This window comes from Pimephales promelas, chromosome 18 (genome assembly GCF_988280905.1).
Source record: "Pimephales promelas chromosome 18, fPimPro1.hap1.1, whole genome shotgun sequence".
Lineage (NCBI taxonomy): Eukaryota > Metazoa > Chordata > Actinopteri > Cypriniformes > Leuciscidae > Pimephales > Pimephales promelas.
Genome location: NC_142786.1, coordinates 19,707,305 through 19,727,982, shown reverse-complemented (window position 1 = coordinate 19,727,982; position 20,678 = coordinate 19,707,305). Strand labels below are relative to the sequence as shown.

General features: G+C 38.9%; 1 protein-coding gene across 5 annotated transcripts in view; it reads right to left on the bottom strand.

The window, feature by feature from the left end:
- Positions 1 to 3,910: 3,910 nt before the first annotated feature.
- Positions 3,911 to 20,678, bottom strand: part of trps1 (trichorhinophalangeal syndrome I) — a 155,688-nt gene continuing 138,920 nt past the window's right edge. For all 5 annotated transcript variants that reach the window (XM_039680638.2, XM_039680633.2, XM_039680636.2 and 2 more), the window contains 2 exons: positions 15,681 to 15,803; positions 3,911 to 6,986 (listed from right to left, as the gene is read on the bottom strand). In XM_039680638.2, the coding sequence (XP_039536572.2) occupies positions 5,874 to 6,986; positions 15,681 to 15,803 (1,236 nt within the window). In that variant the 3' untranslated portion in view covers positions 3,911 to 5,873. The remainder of the gene's footprint in view (positions 6,987 to 15,680; positions 15,804 to 20,678) is intronic.

The window sequence follows — 20,678 nt, the reverse complement described above, 5'->3', positions numbered from 1 at the left end:
TAAATGATTTATATTGTTGCTCTCCAGAGCTGCCAGGTGATCATTACAGCCTGAGTGAAATTAGCTAGTCTTCTGCAAAGTGGAAAAAGGAATAAGTAAAATAATAATAACTCTGAAGGGCACTGAATAGGGTGTATTTGTGAGAAACGGCAACTTCGAACGCCTGCGCAGCCGGACAAAGGTCAACCGAGTAGCCGTGTTTCACTAAGATAAAGCAGTGCCCAGCGTACATAATCATCCTGTTATGATAAAGCCCATTGTGTACAATTGTCCATTGTGATTTAAATTATAAAAAGGCTGGAGGCAGGAATATCTTCACTTGCACTTGAGGAGGCAAAACACGAAGGGATCTCAAAGTTATTTCTTCTTATCGGGGAATGGGACCGTGTCCTCAGCGTCCTGCGGGTTGAGTCATAAACAGCGCAGAAAGCAAAAATAACTAGAAGAACAATATTAGTTTCTGTTTTGATTTTGCTGGCCTGTGACAAGCTTCATTTCTTAATTGGTGTTTTGCGTGGGATAATTGCCCACAACCAGATCTCACTGCAGTTTCAGTGTCAAATGCAGACAATCTTTAACAGTTGCCTGGGGAAAGAAACATTCTGTTTTAATTTATGTTTTACTTGGAAATTGGTAGTGCAAGTATACCCAAACCAGCGCATATCTTCACCTCAGATGACCTGAAAGTGGCATATAGGTTGAAGATGTTTGATATTCAAGGAATTCCTCCATCTTTGACTGAATATAGTTTACATGCAAAGCGACCTCTTTGGCTGATAGATAATCAAACTGCTCAACAAGGGCACAGCGCTGATGAAAACTAAGCAAGAGAGGGGAAAACATCATTGGCCTTGGGTGCTTTAGCTTCAAATCAAGGCTTCATGTCATATCTTGCTTGGTATGAAGTATATTGAGAAGTTTAAAGGCAGTAGCCAATGGGCAGCAAGAAGCGGGGTTGATTTAATCGCTCAGTTGGGAACAGAAATCTGTTTGTCTATCATTGATTTGTCCAAAACAGTTATCTACACAAAGATAGACATGCCCGAGGCCAGTCTGAGACTCGGAGAACTTGACCACTAGTAGAGATGAGATCGTTGTGCCCGTCAGCTGAGATTCTCTTCTGATAGTGATATTTTCACTTTCAGATCATGTAATCTGTCCACTGGTCTCAAGCAGCTGAACTTAAAGGGATAGTTCACTTTGAAATTAATTTTTGATATGTTGTAGCTTACCTCAAGGGCATCCAAGATGTCTTTGGTGTCTTTGTTTCCGTAGTATTTTCAATTTTGACATTTTTTGGTCAAACCGGCATTGTCTGTCAGTCATATAATGCAGGTTTAGGGGGTCCACGTCAAAGAGCTTGCACAGAGAAGTCAAAATTAAACATGATTTAATAACTCGTAAGTGTAAGTACACATTGATGGCCTAAGACACGAAACGAGCGGTTTGTGTGAGAAAACGAACAGTATTTATATCGTTTTTACCTCGTGTAATCACAGTCTTGAAAAAACAAACAAATATATAGAGAGAACCGGATAATTATTATTGAATAATTATATTATTCAAAATGTCTTTTGCAGAAACAAATATATATGTGAGAAACGGCACCTTCGAACGCATCGAGCGAATAATTATTGAATAATTATATTATTCAAAATGTCTTCAACAGAGCTTTATGGAGTATAACGTATCAAACTCATTAAATTATGTTTTATTAACAAAGTTCGGGAGGAGCACACCCAGCAAACACAGAACGTTCCCCTACAACGTTCCCGAATTTTTTTGGGAAGCAAAAAAGAACGTTATAGGAACGTTCCATGTAGGTTATTTTTAGGTTCCATTTTTATAACATAAGGAGAATGTTCCGGGAACGTTCCCTTAACCTCAAGGGAAAGTTCTAGGAACGTTCTGGGAACCAAAAACTAACGTTCCCAGAACCTAAATTTGTTTACTGGGTGTTCAAATAATTCATCCAATTATCACATCATTCCAACCAACTGTCGGTAATCAAAATGACTATCCAATCAGCTTGAGTTGGAGACCTATATAGCCTATTCTCATTTGACTCACCAATGTTCCTCGACAGTTTTTCAGTATCCCTCCACTTCACACTCGCCTGGTTACCTCTTAACCAGCAATACAGGGGAGTAGCCTACTCTGAGTTTGGGTCAAATATTCGAGCTCGGTGTCCTCTCCCCAGACAGCACGCGAAATATGCATAGTCGAACTTATTTGTAAGTGTGAACTAGTGAACTCGCATTAAAGCGTTGGAGACGATGAAGCTCCTCCATCCAGAGACACTCAGACAGTTCCCACAGTGATCAGAGCTGACCAGTGTCATGTCCAGAAGTCTTCAGACCCACATCCATTGCGGTCAGGACCTTTCCTTAAGCTGAGGACGGGCTTTGACTCTGAGGGTGAGCTAGTGGGACAGAGGGCCATGAACGCTGCATCTGTCACTCTAAGAGCCGGATCTCAAAGGAGTGTTTTCAATGGAATCAACATGCACACAAAACCCAATCACACGGAGAGAAATCATCGCGCACTTTCTGAGTGACTCTGTCTCGCCATTATTCACCGAAAAATATATTTTATAACAAGATCACATAGTATGGTTAAACTTTATAAAAATGTAAATTATTGTGTATATAAACTATTATATTTTATGGATATATATTTTTTTATAATTCACTTAAGTTTGCTCAACTCACATTAAGTGCAAGTTTATATAGTATATATTTAAATTATAAACTATCAAACAGTTATGTATATGTAAACAATTGTATATTATGTATTATATATACAGTTTTTTTCAAAGTTGTAAATAATATACAGATCATTGGAGAAAATGCTTGTGTTTAATTCCATGTGTTGTCTGCCATATCTTTGTAATTGCTTCTACAGCATTTTTTTTCCTCAGTGTTTACACTTTAAACTATATTTTATGAATGTTTTTTTTTTTAACTTGAATTAGCTCAACTCATAACCTGCAAGAGCTTTGAGATTTCACACGCCAGCTGTCAGGATGTAACCCTTTTCTTTGAATATTTAAACACAAGTCTTGACTTTGATAAACGATAAACATGCAGTTAAACTGTGTAAAGCGTAACGCTGTATCCTTCAGTGCTTTAGACTGAATCCTGCCCCGAATGACTGTATATAACAAGCACTATTGGACCGTGATCAATAGCAGTTCCTCAGTCATAGCATCGAGAGGTCAGAGGTTACGTTCGGTGTGTGTCATGTGACATGGCGAGCACAGGGATTACAATCCTCCGACTAAAGTTGATCAACCGTCAAAAAGTTAGACCAGCTCTCCTGACTGAACAGAATTATTGATAGAGCTGGCATCAAAATGACATCATTTTAATTTTCTTTAAATAAATTAATAGAAAAGCTAACCTATGTACATAACTCATTTGTGCAATATGCATGTATGTGTGGATTGATTAAATTGCTTATATTCCTCCATTGTAAGTTTCTTTGGATAAAAGCATCTGCTAAATGCATAAATGTGATCAAAAGTGGCAGTACATACATTTATAATGTTACAAAATATTTCTAATCCATATAAATTAAAAACAAATCATGTTTTTCTACACTGACAATAATCATAAATGTTTCTTGAGCATCAGATCATCATATTAGAGTGATTTCTGAAGGATCATGTGACACTGAAGACCTTTACTAAGGTATAAATATATATTTTTTTTTTACAAATATGATAAAATAGAAAAAAACATTAGTTTAAATGGAAATATTACATTTGACAATATTACTGCATTTTTTTTTTTTTGATCAAATAAATGCAACCATAGAGAGCGGAATTAATCAAATTAAGAAATTATTACAAACTACAAAGATTCGAAAGAAAACACATTCTGCTGATACACAATAATGTACACAGATAATTGCTAAAATGTTTTATTATTTTATTATTATTATTATCATCGTCATCATCATTATTATTCAAGTTTAGATGTAACAGACATCTTTGCCATCTTTATTGAATCTGTTTGCATGTAAAAACCTACCACACACAAAAAAAAAAAAAATGAAAGAAAGGGAAAACAAAAAGTTAAGGTGGCAGCTGAAAAAAAAAAGAATATCCTAAAATCATCATCTATGCACTTTATATGCAGCAAGTGTAAAAACAATAACATTCTAAGAATATTGGTTAAAACATTTACATATTTATGCCCTTCACCTTGACCAAACAAGCTTCCAGGCACCATCAAATACTCCTTGTGTTTCAATATTGCTAAGACCTTCGAACAGCGGCAAGATCTCGTTCATTTATTATAATGCAGTACCTGTACTTAGCATGCTAATAACACATCTCATCTTTCTTTAGCAACAGAGTAACTGAAGTGCAAGCATTAACATTTTCAAATTAAAATGAACATTTAGAGACAAAAAAAAAATGCATGTTATTTAATACCCAACTGCATACATGGTTTGTTGAAAAGCGACGGTTTATAATGATTTCAGTTATCTTTAAGAGGCATTTGCAGTTAAGCAGCGTCGTAAGGCTAGTTTCGGAGAAAGATGGAGAGAGCAAATGAGACGTTCTGAGCCTCGATCTCTCCTCTTTTCCCCAGTTCATATAAATAATATCTGTCTGAGTAAGTCAGAGCAGTGACTCACCGAACCTGTGGCCATGAGGAGCAGTGAACAAAACACAAAGTTGCAAGCAAACAAAAACAGAATCTGAAATGATATTTCCCCCATTTTCAAATAAACTCTGCGGATGATTTATAGACTCGATAAATCACGTTTGGATTGCTCATTATTACTCGTCCACTCGACTCCGCGTGATGAACATTGCAAAAGGAGCGTAAACCAAAGTACAGCTGGGTGAAACAACAATATAAATAACGTTACGCCTCTTTGAGACGACTGCCGCGGAAAGGCACCAGAAACACCTGCAGTTATTGAGTTTCATCAACACGACAGAATCATTTCAACTGCTCTTTAGAATTAAAGGTGGAACGATAAATTTAGACTAGCAGAAAGTTATTATTCTTATATTATAGAGCACTGGCTCCTATAAAAGGACCGACTAAAGCGGCTTCCCTTGAATGTTCGCAGGAGAAAAATACGGGAAGACTTCAGTCCAATACAAGAAGCTTCTTCATCAACTACAGAGCACATGTACACGGAGCTTGGAATGAATGGTGCCCTTAAAGATACAAACATAGTACTTTTGTTTAATATTCCACCTTTGGAGGAAAGGAAACTGAATTGTCTTACTGTTTTCGTGGAAAAAAAAAAAGAGAGAAAAAGTTCAGGCGTTGCTTCATTACGTCGTTTGCTACATTTGCAAATGTAAACGTTTGTCAGAGCCAAACTCCAGGCCCTTATTCAGATGCATATCAACATCTCATGTAGAAAATACTTTGTACAATATATCAGGCACTGATAATGTGATTTTTACTATTAACAACCTAGAAAAAAATAGGTTTGTATTCCTTCCCAAACTTCTAGAATAATAAGAATTGCATCCCAGCAACTAAGGCAGCAGCTTTAAAGTCCCGATGGAAATCTGTGACAAGAAAAACATGTAGTATGTGAACTATAAACTATATTACGCCATACACATTCCCTGAGGATGCTGGATGTCTGTTTGTTTCCTACACTGAGCCACACATGCAGAAACACATCCTCATTTTCATAAGAGAACATTTCATAAATCGAGTGGATGTACCTTGCTTGCTGAACTGCCTTGCACGTCTGGACTAACGAAAATATATCTCGAGTAGCTACATGTACCGATGTCTTCAAAAAGTCATTAAAAGTGTGTGTGTCCCACAGAAACGCTAGCATTAGGCACCTTGATCCGTCTTGGCACATTGGATTGGTTGTGCTGGGACTCATTGGTTGGAGGGTTCGGCGCTGGCCTCGGGGACGGCCCGGTGGAGGCCTCGCTGGATGTGGGTTGTGAAGTCGTATTTATCGGAGCAGGAGTGCAGACAGATGCTGCACTGGAAGGGCCCGCTCTCCCCGTGGCAGCTCATGTGTAGGGCGTACAGGACCTCGTCCAGGAACACGATCCCACAGTGGGCACATTTACTCGAGAGCTCGTCTTGCGTGGCCTGATCCGCCTTCTCCGGTTTGGGGGTTTGGGAAGCAGATCGTTCCCCTTCGGGTTCCTCCGTCTCGGACACGGGCGACGCTCGTTTCTCAGCGGCGGGGGTCCCGTTGGGCGTCGGATTGGGTTTGGAATGTTTCATGGCGAGGTCGAGAGGCGTGTCGTTTTCGGGACCGGATGGGGTCGGTGGGGGGAAATGAGGAGGTAAGCTGAAGGCAGGGTAAGGCACGAAGCTTTGGCACGGATTGGAAAGGCCGGCTACAGGGCTCAGGTAATGGCCCGGGTTACCCGGCACTGACATCTTGTACTTAGTCCAGAAGCGCACCCAGTCCGACTCGTTTTGCAGGTCGTTGTGGAGGAAGGGGAGGCTGAAGAACGGGTACTGGTACTTCTCAATGGGACTCCCGGGAGGAGAGTAGCTGGCCTGCTTTGACGGGCGCATGTACTTCTCGATGGGACTGCCCCGCTCTGAGCCACCCTTACCGTCCCCGACGTGGGGACCCGATCCAAGCCCGTTCCCCTCGGCCCCTCCATCCGCAGGACTCTTGTGCATATGCAGCGGCGGCATGCGCTTGTGGATCTCCAGCGTCTGGTTGACGAGGAACGCGTGGGTCGAGTGGGGGCTAGGGTGACTTTTGGGTCCTGAAGGAGCATAAGACTCATATTTGGCCAGCTGGGATTGGGCCTCGGCACGTGATAACGACCCGTCGGATCCGGGCTCCTCCGGCCTCCTCTCCAACGGGCTTCCGTTGAGACGCTCCTCGCTGTTGACCCGCTGCTGTTTGGACCCCACCTGCTCCTGCGGGACGGGCTCAGGGTTCAGGCGCTTGCGTGTCCGTCGACGGATGATCTGCTCGCCGTTGTTTTGCTTGATAATGTTCAGCGGTCTGGGGGTCTGAAAAAGAGGCATGGAAATTACTTTTCGGAGCTATTTTCAAGTTGTGGTTGAAATTATGCAATTAACAATTCATTATACAGTCAAAACATGTTTAACCCTTTTTTTTGGTCAAATTAATAGTATAATTACATCAAATTTAATTGAGTGATCCTTACATATTATGATCTCCATATTATCTTAATGGAAGGTTTTTATATTTATATTAGATTCATATTTTAATAATAATATATATATGCTTAACGATTTATATAAAATGGGTTATTAGGCTCTAGTTTTCTTCATAATATGAAAGGATTATTCAATTCAATTGGATTTTTGCAATTAATTGACATGTAAATATCAAAAAAAGGCTTAATTGTTTTCAGTGTATTTATGAATTATTAGATATTTGTCGGAATTGATGTCAATGACATGATTGTCATTTTTCGTATCTATAAATGTATTCAAATATTAACAATAACATTTTGAGGAGAGGAATAAAGTGAAAAATAACTTGATATAATGAAGACAAAAAAATCGAGCGGGACAATCAAACCTGGCGTTTCTAATTAATAATACATTATATTTGAAAAATAAAACATTTTTACCTAAAAATTCTATTTAAAAAGAATTTTGAGAATAATTACAAAGAGTGTACAGTTTTTAATTATTATTTACTTGCTAGAAACACCGCAATCTTCCAAACAACAATACATATTAAAACGTATAAAGTCGCATCCAGAGAGTCTATGTTAAAAATGTTAAATTTCAACACTTTTTTTTTACAACCTCCATGAGTGTGAACCAAACAAGCAAATCCTCACAAGTGTGTGACTGTGTGTGAGTGAGACTGAACCAGACTCATTTAATGCCTCATAAACAGGTCTCTGATCTAATATTGTGATTTCAGTCAAACGATTCATCCCTTCTGGGACTCGCAGGACACACTCCAGTAATTAGGCCGGTTAGCGCAATAATCTGCCATCAAATCACTATTAATTACAGCGTTATTTTCATAGCCAAGCTCCAAAAATCAAGGAAGTACGACGAGTCCACAAACACAAATGATGATTTTCAGCTCGACTACTAGAAAGAGACAGAAATCGACGAGTGGAATTGATATCAATTGTGCTACTTTACGAGAAAAAGCCTGAGGTAACCGTACGTTCCTTCTCATTTCTCACCCTCCACATCTATGCTAAAATGGAAACTGCTGTGGTTGGAGAGATGTGAGATATGCATATTTCCTCTGGTGGCAGACCTGCAACGGGAGGGAATAATGGAGCACTTGTCTGTAATCTATTTTCCTGACTCGAGATCCTGTCCTGGTAGGCAGTGGCTCGGGGGAAACTTCGGCAAGGTGACGCAACTCATCTAGTCTCTGCTACACTGCCAGACACATTCTTCCAAGCCAGAGATCACCCACGATCACCCAGAGCCAGAGATAATTGGCAGAAGAGCCCCGTCGCCCCCCTTCACCCCTCCACCGTCCACTGCTGGTCGACTCTGAGGTCGAGGCACGTCGGGGGAATCAATCACGTTAGATCGCCGTTTGCCTTTGTAGCTCGGATGAGGAAAGACGGGCTTGGGATGGCTAAGTGTTTCAGAATGACAGAAGGAACATATTTCTCTGCCACCCTTTAAAAGCTGTATGAAAAACATTATTTATGCAAAAATGCAGGCCGGCTGAATCTCGCCTTTGGCTCCGCACCAGATGTTCTAGGGGAAGATGCATATTTTCAAGGATGTTTGACCACTGGGGGCCCGAGTTAAAGCTAAAACAAATCTTTCTGTGTTGCTTAACTTCAGGATGGTGTTAAAATGCAAGCGTCAGGCCGGCTGTCTGTCTGAAGAGAGGACGGGTTAAACGGCAGATAAAGAAAGAGTGCCCTCTACTGCTCGACCCTGTCAGGCCTTCCCTGCACAGGACAGAGAGGACATCTCTTCTGTCCAACTTTGGATTATTCCTTTTTTTTTTTTTAAATGGACATTGCTTGATTTATCTTTTCTGTGTCAAATATCAAACTAGAACAGAGACAGTAAACGTGTGATAAAGCCTTTGATTACATCTACTTACTACAAAACAACTGAGAAATGGGGGAAAAATGTGCATGACACACAACAAATTTAATTTGTATTAATAACAAAAAGTTGCATTTTGTATATATACAGTAAACTGTATATAAATACATATTTTGTGATTATATAGCTAGTCAGCAATCTTGGGTATCTCAGAGCTAAAGACTCATGTGTGAAACAGAAAAGAGTTTTTTTGAAACACTGAAAGGTATTTAATGCTCAAATGAGCTGGAGGGTCCATCTCGAGAGTGCTGTGTGTGAACAAAACCTTTCTGCTATTCCAGATATTTGATTTATTTCTATCTTTTGGGCCTTGTGGTTCCAGCGGGTGGTCAGAGTTCAGAACTTTAAGAGAACGCTGAACAAATTCTTTCTGCGTCCCACATAGAAACGCATCATGCCGGTGAGTTTAACGTCGGGCATTGACACACGGCTCCGGCGCATGTCGGGTTCCATTATTAGAAGATAAAATCTGAGAGACATTTATTATTGCAATGTGTTCTGGCATGAGGAGTCCAGACCTCCATTTAGGGCTCTCTACAGTGTGCTTTTATGAGGTGCTATTATGAAATGATTTCTGCACAGCATATAAAAGGTTTTATTCAAAAGTATAAAAATACTACTGGAAACCGACTGCCAGGCTGACATGAAGGACACCGCCTCCTGCGTTACAGCGCCATCACTGAAACACTCACTCGATTATTTATCAAACCAAGAACCTGAAAGACTGCAAGACATTTTCTACTAAACAGCCCCGGCGTCTTCCCTCGGCTCCGGGAATCAAACTACTGAAGATGACTCAGCAGAAACATCACGCAAACAAGTCCTGCATCCAACCCGCAGTGTTTCGAGGGATCCTGAGGGCTTCGAGAGACGTCTCTACATCTTGTTTATTAGCTTCTAGTGGAGTGTGACGTGTACACAACCTGATGGTCCACTGCAGAAGCTACTTTACAGTAAAAGAGCATAGAGAAGACTGTCCATTCAGTCCATCATCTTACCGCAGTTTAAGTATCATCAAAGATGAGAACTCAGAACTAATAAAATACAGATCCATATATGCTTGTGCTAGTTTTGTAGACAAGCCGAGGGAAATTCGCCAGTACTAGATGCAATCATCGTACAAACGTGAATACAACAAAACAACAAGTCTCTTTTCAATTGAAGCACATGAAGAGGAGAATCAGCCCTCATTAATAGATTGAAGGTTTAAGGCCATAACAGATTATATTCCATATTCCACAAGCAATGATTGTTATGAATTTCCTTTATTAACGTTCTGGATTGTCTACATTCTTCCAATATTGTCAGAGTCACCTTGCCATATTAAAATGTTACCATCAAGAAGATCAGTGTGACTTACTTTCTGTAGGCAATCATCTTTCAAATACATGACTCATTCTTTCTTGTGATCATTTTAACATTATCCGTGGTTTCCATGTCGCTTGGGTATAGCCTGGGCTATGGAGGAACACTACACATGCCTCAGCCTCACTAAATACAACATTTATTATTATTGTAGACTGTAAAAATGAATGCGCTTTATCTAATCAAAAAAAATGTGGCAAGAGATTACAAGCAATATTATTAATTCAATTTAACAATAGAATTGAGTAATAAAATTAATTCCTTGTAAGTTAACTATTTAAAATGAGTAAACCTTTTTTAAAAAGTACATTTAAGTCACCATTATGGTGATCAGTGTTTTAGTGTTTTAGACAGTTTTCTGCCTTCAGTGATTCTGCTTGTTAACATCAGGTGTCTTCAATGTTGGCAATTTAAAATAAATAGTTCTTAATAAATCTTTGACGTCTGTCTGTTATTCAGATATTTTTGTTTATTTTTTTTTGGTGTAAACTTTACTCATTTTAAATGGTTAACTTTGAATTATTACTCAATTCTAATCTGTGCAATTGAATTAATAATATTGCTTGAAATCTGTTGCCACAATTTTGTTAATTAGATAAAGCATATTCATTTTTACAGTGTACACTGCAGTTCAAAATTTTGCAACTTTTCAATTGATGATAATCAGAAATGTTTCTTGATCAGCAAATCAGCACAGCATGATTTCTGGAGGATTATGTGACACTCAAGACTAAAATCAGCATCGCATCACAGGAATAAATTATATTTTAAAATATATTAAAATAGAAAACCATCTAAAATTGTAATAATAATATATATATTTTTTCAAATAATTGCAGCCTTTCTCAGCATAAGAGATAAAAAAGGAAATCATACCAACCCCAAATTTTGAACGGTAGTGTTTTCAAATCAATGTCTATTCTTGTTTCCTCAACATTACAAAATAAAATCGTTACAGAGAAAAATCATTATTTATAACTGGATTCAGAACCAAGACAACCAAAAAAAAAAAAAAAACAAGATTTTTTTTTACATAAGAGTTTTGCATTTAAATGTGGTAATTCATTAATAACAATAAATATTGGTGCATTCATTACAATTTGGATCAATAATTGGATCATTACAATTTTTGAACAATAAAGCCATCAGTGCAATAACTACCAGACTTCTCATAAATATCTCATTGTTCTCTCAGTGCACTTACTGAGGCATGACATGACTTTAGGCCTGAATAATAACTCTCATTAAATCCATCTGCCCTCTGCTTTTAATATCAATGAGATCTCAGTTGCAAAGCTATCAATGGTTTCCGTTTCCCTTAAAGCCACGGCCACCCCACTTTTTGTGTCTCAGGAACCCAGAGCAAAGACTGATGTGAGCATCAGCTGCATCAATGCATGATGGGACTCCAACATAAATGTCAAAGTTAGAAAAACTTACGGCGTGAGGAAGCGTATATTTACTCCAGACAGTGTTTAATGTGGGGCAGTAACAGTATTTCACAGGCCTGGCTGTGAGCGCTAATTTGATCGCAGGCTCTGTGATGGGGCAGATGTGAGGGGTCAAGTTAGCAGGACTCGAGCCACCAGGTGCCATGGCCCCTGAAAGAGCCTGTTGTGATCCGCATTCTGACCGCTTTACCCCAGTCGACCACACTGATTCAGTCGGCCCCTGTGTGCGAGTCTGTGCCACCCAGGCACTGCTCCTGAAAGCCCGGGGCCACTGAGGAAAAAGAGCGCTTCCAACACTGCATATCAAGACAGAAAAAAACTGAAACACTCACAGACTTGACCCAATTCTGAAGGAGCTCCAAAGATTAGCACACGAAAGCAACGTTAAGTCTGTGCACAATACTGCTTCTGTTTCTCCGGCTTAATCACTCACATGTTGTCGAGTCTGTTTACTCGTCATGTTTATCCAGACATCGCTTCAAAGCAAGTAGAAGAACACTTTTAAGACAAAGCCTTAAGTACAGCCACAGATGGACATTAAGATCAGAATTAAATTGGGAAGGCAGAGAACTGCGAGGCAATAAAGCAAATCAAATTAAGCCATTTTGAGACCGAGTCCAGAAACGAGCAGTTTCTTTTCTTTGGGCACATTTCACACTATCTAGCTGAAAAAATATTAATAATACAGTCTCTGCTTTATGCATTTAAGCAGATGGTATAGTAAGTGCAACAGTGTCCACCCAATTTTCAGTGGCCTTGTTTCCAGAAGTATTTTTACAATTCATTTTTCTCAGCTGTATATGTATATACATGTAAAATTTTAAGCTGTATATATATATATATATATATATATATATATATATATATGTATGTGGTATGTATATATACATAAATATATATATATATATATATATATATATATATATGTCATATATGTATGTATGATGTACTGTATATGGACATGTCCTATATATTATGTCATAATTCTCTAATTATGTCATAATTCTCTAACTGTTGGATTTTTTGCAGAATCATGGGTAATGTAGTTTTTCACCAGGAATTCTGCTGTTAAATATGATTATTTAAAAAAAAATAATAATTAGGGCTGATTACCACTAATTAACAACCTTGTAGCTCAAAGTAAGTCTGTCTTTAAAGGTATACTCCAGTGTACGGACATATATCTATATATATTTCATAATTCTCTAACTGTAGGATTTTTTGCAGAATCGTGGGTAATGTAGTTTTTCACCAGGAATTCTGCTGTTAAATATGATTATTTAAAAAAATAAATAAATAAATAATTAGGGCTGATTACCACTAATTAACAACCTTGTAGCTCAAAGTAAGTCTGTCTTTAAAGGGATACTCCAGCGTTTTTTCATATTAAACTATGTTATTCCCTTAACTAAGATGAGTTGATGCATACCTCTGTCGGCTCAGTGCGTGCGCTCAATCACTCTGGCGCGAGAGACACTTTGACAGCACTTAACTAGCCCAGTTCATTCAATATGGGCCAAGCAGAGAAGCGACCAAACACCTCCACATTTTCACGAGTAGAGTAACTTGACCTAGGACGGTGACACAAAATAAAACGTTGCGCTTTTCTAAGCGTGTAAAGTGGATAACTATATTGTATGGTGGAATACCACAGCAAGTGCTTGGGAGCACTTCAACTCGGCGCAGTAATATCATCACTCGTGAAAAGTCCTCTCCCCCTCTCATTCTCCGGAGTGATGATATTACTGCGCCGAGTCCATAGATATCTGCGCCGAGTCGAAGTGCTCCCAAGCACTTACTGTGGTATTTCGCCATACAATATAGTTATCCATTTTGCATGCTTTGAAAAGCGCAACATTTTATTTTGTGTCACCATCCTAGGTCGAGTTACACTACTCGAGTAACTGTATTTAAATTCATTCGGTTCACGTGACGTCACTGTAGCTTTGCGCAGTCATCTTTGCGACCGACGGTCGTAATGCTTGCAATATGTTGTGCAGTTGGCTGCAACAACAGCCGAAAGAGGAACCCTGGACTGGTATTTTATTCAATACCAAAAGAAAAGACTTGAAGTCTCATGTTGCTGTTTGTGGTTAATTATATTTCTATTATAGCCTACTCTCAGTGGCCAACATTATACAAACAGATATCGACAATGTTTTTTTTTTTTCATTTTATTCGGGGTTATTTTGAACATAACTGTCTGTCTGTTAATACCAAAAAAAAAAAGATAATTCTGCCGTCATTTAACTACTCACGTTCATGTGCAAATCCTTAAGTTTACTTTCCGTGGAAGACAAAGGCATATTTTTGAATATGTAGCCTAACGGAGACTCTTCTTATCGATGTGATGAAAGTGAATGAGTAACATTAGCCTACTGGAGGCTGTCATGCAAAAAATAATTATAATAAAAAGACAAAAAACATCACAAAAGTATCATAAAAGTGATCTAATACGACTCGTCCGTTATATTTATATCGTTATTTATTAATATGATATCTTTATGTGACGAACAAACTGCAATTTAAGTGGTTATATTATAAACACTGAAGAGCTTTACCTGATAGCTTTTAATTGGAGCGAAATCATTCAAAAAGATTCGACTCGAAAGACTCTTTCATTTCGATATTTGTGTGTATTAAACCTTCTCTGTAACTGATCATCTCAATGTCTTTTTATGATATTTGACTGATATCTCTGACTGTGCTGATGCAGGTGTCTCTCTGGACTCTGCCAGTGCTGTTGTTCGGATTAGATAGATTCATTCATGCCAGCCGAACTGCTGCAGAAGATTCATTAATGAAATCGCCTCGACTCTCATGAACGTGTGCCATAATAGCTTTATGACTTATGTATTTCTATATCATGAAATGCCAATTGGGGCAAGCCTGGGGCAGATAATAATGGACTAAAGATAACTGGGGGTAACAAATAAGGATCGGAGCCTAAAATTTTTATTTTCTCCAGGTATCTCAATCAAAACCGAGTCGGTCGCAAATATGGCGGCGTTCTATTTGTAGTGACCTAGGTGGCATCTTTGAATAGAGAAAACGTGGAGGTGTTTGGTCGCTTCTCTGCTTGGCCCATATTCAATGAACTGGGCTAGTTAAGTGCAATCAAATGTGTCTCACGTGCCAGAGCGATTGAGCGCACGCACTGAGACGACAGAGGTATGCATCAACTCGTCTTAGTTAAGGGAATAACATAGTTTAATATGAAAAAAACTGTGGAGTATCCCTTTAAACATTAAAAATAATTTTCTCCATAGGGGAATTGTTTTGTTTTCAACCTTCCAAACAATGACTTTTATAGGCTTTGGAATGCAGAAAGAGATATTGAACAGGATGGCCCAAGCTGCTTTTTTCCATAATATGAAGGTGAACGGGAACTAGAAACAACATAGTCACCATTCACTTCACTGTATGGGAAAAAGCAGCTTGGACATTCTGCTAAACGTCTGTTTTTGTGATCCACGCGAGAAAGAAATGCATCCGTCTCGACTGGGGTTTTAAGGTTGTGCCAGGTGCCATTGTGTCCGTCTCGGGTTTTAAGGTCAGGTGTTTGTTAGGACTGTGGGAAGTAGGGCTCCCAGCTGGTGCAAAATTACTTCCATAGGACCATTAGCTGGCTTCGGGGTATGGGGAAGGCCAAAAGGGCTATTCCCTCGGGATCCTCGCCTGACAGCGCGGAAATGAAGCGATCAAACCGAAGCTGCTACGCTGTCACCTCTCCATTCATTTGAACTCTGTTTCTGCGATTTGTGGGTGGGCTGGCGAGGCGTTTGCACTGATGTTTTCTTAGTTTCCCCCTTACCGAGTGCAGCTTCTGATAGAGGCCACACGCGTTGCACACGTAGCCGCCGTTGGCATTCTTCCTCCACAGTGAGGTCTTGGTGGTCAGACAGTTGGCGCAGAAGACCCCCGAGCCCCGCCGTCTCTGAAATCATAAAGAAAAAAGAGAGCCAAAATGAGCTTTTTGAGAAAAAAAAAAAAAAAAGAGCGAGCTGTGGAGGGATTGAGATTCAAGCTCAGCATGAAGATGGGAGCTGAATGTAAAAGTGAGCAAGAAAGGTAGGAAAAAGGTAAAGACTCAGTAGGGTGTAGCTGGATTTGACAGCTCTGATGGTGACAGACAGACATAATGCGTCCAAATCAGAAAGCCAGGATTAGGCACAACCAATCTGATTCTAATACTATAATTAACCTTCATGTAATGTACAGGCCACTGTGTCAGCGACAACACCGGCCTGACATAAATATTTTGATCTTTGAATAAATGTCTCTTCTCAAACCCATGCATGACGTGAACCTTTAAATTCATGGCTGCAACTCAAAATATCTAGTAGCTTGAAATATTGCACTCTACTGTGAGAGAAGGGGAAAACAAACTCAAGTAGGGGAAAAAAAGAAAGAGATATAGCCGCATGAATCATCCGCCGGGAACCGACAGAACTAAAAGTGAATCCCGAGAGTCAGCCGAGGCAAATCACAAGAATTATCTCGATTATGGCCCCTGTAAAACTCGTTTAGGCTTATAGAATGTGTACGATTTATTTAGCCTAACTTCAGACGGCTTGCGCAGAGAGCACATTTCTCCTGCCAGAAAAGTACAATGCTCCTAATTGTGCTCTAATACATTTAGAATGGAAAGCTTTCCGCAGACATAATTTTGGCTTGGAGTCGGTAGAGCTTTTTTGGCAGGGAAAGGGGCACTTGATTCATCGGGTGTTTCACAACGTATCAGTAAAAAGTTTTGGAGCTCCGCCAGCTTCCTATAGGGTAATTTTTCCGTCCAGATGCGCCATTGGAGGGCCTGCAACAGCTAAACTAATTATGATCTCACCTTCGCTGATGCTCGCTCACTCTACGGTTCGACATCTCCCATTAATCATAGATATGTAGAAAATGAATGTGAAAAGAGAATGAGGGACGGTAGCCCGCATGACCATAAAGAATAAAAATGATGGCAATAACTTAATGAGATGGAGCAATGTTTTCCATGAGCTATCAGCAAATGCAAAGTCACTGACAACTGGCCTTTGCAACCGCAGAGCATCATTTTGATGCACACAGCATTTCAGGCAAAGAGGGAGGGATCTCTCGCCCTTATTGTGCTCATAAAACAAAAGTTACACATTGAAGATTCACAAACACTTTTCTAACAGCTCTCCGCAGCAATAATGACTGACCCTTACATCAAAGTGGTTCATTCTCCCAAAAACTATGATGACTATTTGGTCGTAATTTACTCAACCTTAAGTTGTTCCAAACCTGTATGAGTTTCTTTCTTCTGTTAAACACAATAGAAGATATTTTGAAGAATGTTGGTATTCAAAAGGTTGATGGTAACCAGTGACTTCCATAGAAAAAAAATATATATATATATATGACTACCGTCAACTTTCAGACAATCTTTAAAATATCTTCTTTTGTACTCAACAGAAGAAACAAACTCAAGTCAATGATGACAAAACTATCCCTTTAAGCATTACACTTACCCAAATCAATAGTTTTTTCCCTTACAAAAAGTATGTTGATGGCTTTAGATGCTAATGCTAACTTTATCAGCACTTCTTTTAAATATGTAAGTTTGTAATTCCAGAGCTGTTTGACCTCATTTCTTCAGTGACACAAGATATTTGGGAGAGAAAAAAAAACATAATCCTGTAAAAAAAGGTAAACTACTGGCAGCTGTGGTTTCCAGCATCATACCGTAACTATACGGTGTGTTAAAGTGTTACAATATTTAGCTGTTAATTTCAAAAACAGTAACACAACATATTTTTTCATCATTTTTCACACCGTATTTTTCACTGTAACTATACGGTGTGTTACTGTTTTGGTGTTAGAGCATATAGCTGTTCAATTAAAGTTTTGTACTGTAGCTGACAATACGGTATTTAGCTGTTAATTTCAAAAACAGTAACACACCGTATTTTTACATAATTTTCCACACTGTATTTTTCACAGTAACTATATGGTGTGTTACTGTTTTTGTGTTAGAGCATATAGCTGTTCAACTAAAGTTTTGTACTGTAGTTGACAATACGGTATTTAGCTGTTAATTTCAAAAACGGTAACACACCGTATTTTTACGTAATTTACGTTTTTTACCGGATTATTTTTTACAGTGATTTTTCAAAATATCTTCTTTGTGGTCTGGATTAAAAAAAAACATTTATTCATACAGGTTTGGAACAAAATAAGTATGCATATTTTTAGGGTGAACTATTGCCTTAAGAGTGCAAGATGTCAGGCATATCCTCCAACACAAACCCACAATACCTTGCAGGAAGATTATCTCAAAATCGAATTACGGCTCATTTACGTCAAAATCAGTGCTTTCTTACAACCTTTAAGCGAGAATGTATATATTTTCTAATCTCAGTGGGGTTTTTTTAGAGGGCCACATGCTAGTCCTGACAGTTTAGACATGATTGATTGATTTATTCTTTTCTATCCTGTTCTAGCGTTACAAGCCAAACAAAGTGTCCGTCATCAGCTATGTGTATTTCTCTCCCTGGCCTTCTGGGCTCCAGAGCCAAATCACTCACACGTGTTCTGCAGTCCTTCACTGCACAACAGCCGCACAGTTAATATACATGAAACCTACACACATCTGATCATTTATCTTGTTGGTCATTTCATTCATTTGTGCTGGGCCTCCTGTTTAGCCATCCAGAAAGCTTACAGGGTTAGTGAGCCAAAAGTGTTGGATTTAAAATGAAATAAATCAAAAGCTCTGACACTTAGACTGATCGTATCTGCATCTGTGTGATAATGGCTGTTTCAATGTTAGAATTAATCAGACTCTTGTATTTCCACCATTTTATCAACAGGCAGAGTAAAAAAAAAAAAATGTGGAACTTGTACAGTAAAATTAACATGTCTCCAATTAATGAACATGTCATTATCTGTAAACCCCAATGCCTTACATAAGTGAGTTTTCCTACCATGATTCAACCAAAAACGTACATTTCCAACTCGGCAGGAACTTGCTATAAACGACCAACTATACACAAAAACTAGACACAGGGATTGCAACTGGTTGGACTAATATAAATATAATATAAAACCATCCAAAGTTAGTTAGCAACTAATATTTATATATTTATAAATAATTATAAATATTTAAATATTAGTTGGACTAATATAAACTAATATAAAACCATAGAAAGTTAGTTAACAACACACAACTTAAAGGAGTGGTTCACTTTAAAAAAAAAATGCTGATAATTTACTCATCCACATGTCATCAAAGATGTCCATGTTTTTCTTTCTTCAGTCGAAAAGAAAAGAATTTTTCTCCATATAATGGACTTCAATGGGAACCAAACGGTTCAAGGTCCAAACGACAGTTTCAGTGCAAACTGTTCAAATGGCTTTAAACGATTCCAGACGATGAATAAGGGTCTCATCAAGCAAAACGATCGCTCATTTCAAAAAAAAAAAAAAAAAAAAGTTTACGTTTTATAAGCTCAAATGGTCTGATATAAGCTCTGGTCTATTTATAAGCTCTGTTCTGTGATGCGCATTCGTGACTCTCCAGTTTGAACTCGTTCATCAAAACGAACAAATCTTTTTTCCGAGTCAATTCGCTCATTTCGTTCGTCGAATGAACCAAATGACACGAAAAAAGATTCGTTAATTTTGATGAACGAATTCGAACAGGAGAGTCACGAACGCGCATCACAGAACAGAGCAAGGCGAGCATTTGAGCTTATAAAACTTAAACTTTTTTTTAATGAGCGATTATTTCGCTTGATAAGACCCCCATTCATCGTCTGAACTCGTTTAAAGCCCTTTGAACAGTTTGCACTGAAACTGTCTTTTGGACCTTGAACCATTTGGACCCCATTGAAGTCCATTATATGGAGAAAATCCTAGAATATTTTCATCAAAAACCTTAATTTCTTTTCGACTGAAGAAAGAATGACATGGACATCTTGGTGAGTAAATTATCAGCAAAAGTTTTTTTTTTTTTTTTTTTAAAGTGAACTACTCCTTTAAGGGAAAATACATAACATAAGCATTACAATACAAGTATGAGTGCAGGGTCAAATAAAGTGGGAGTGTGAAAACGTTGAGATGTGAATGTCTGTGAGTAGGGGGTCATGGGTCAATTACACAGGAAAGCCCAGAAATAGCCTTTCCCTGTCAACCGGTGCAAAATCCCAGACTTCCTTTTCAATTATCAACTGGACCGCCATCTGTAAAAACGAATGCGTACCTTGCCTTGCCAGGTTCTGTTGCTTTATCTCTTTCTCCCTCCATTACATCTCAGAAAAAGGACAAGTTGGCAAGGGAAAAAAAGAATAAAAAAAAAATCCCGCACATTTGACTGGCTCGCTGCAGCTGCTCACCAAAGGAAAAGGAGGGGAGGCGAACGAGAGAAAGCCCTGATTGTCTTTGTTTTCCCAAAGTGTGGGCCGATTTTTCTCGCCTGCCACGTCTGGCAGTGCTGTGAGGTGATGCATCGGGTTTTTTTCTCTCCGCGGGCCGTAGAGATCCCAGGCCTGATCTGATCCCACAGTTTATCACTGTATCTGCGTGATCATGGCATTCGCTACATTATCACTGGTTAAAACCCCACCAATCAAAATCAGAACAAACTTTGTCCTACCTTTCATCTGCACTCGCCATAATAAGCTGGATTATTTCCATGCAGACAAAGGTATGTGTACAGGTAGGGCAGGGTTAGAGGTTCTCGCAGTCAACAACAAAATGGCTGTTCTTGTTTGCATTGCGGGCTGTGATGAATGACCGTACTGCTTTCTGTGGGTGTAGCCTGTGCTTTCTGTTTGTGCGTGAT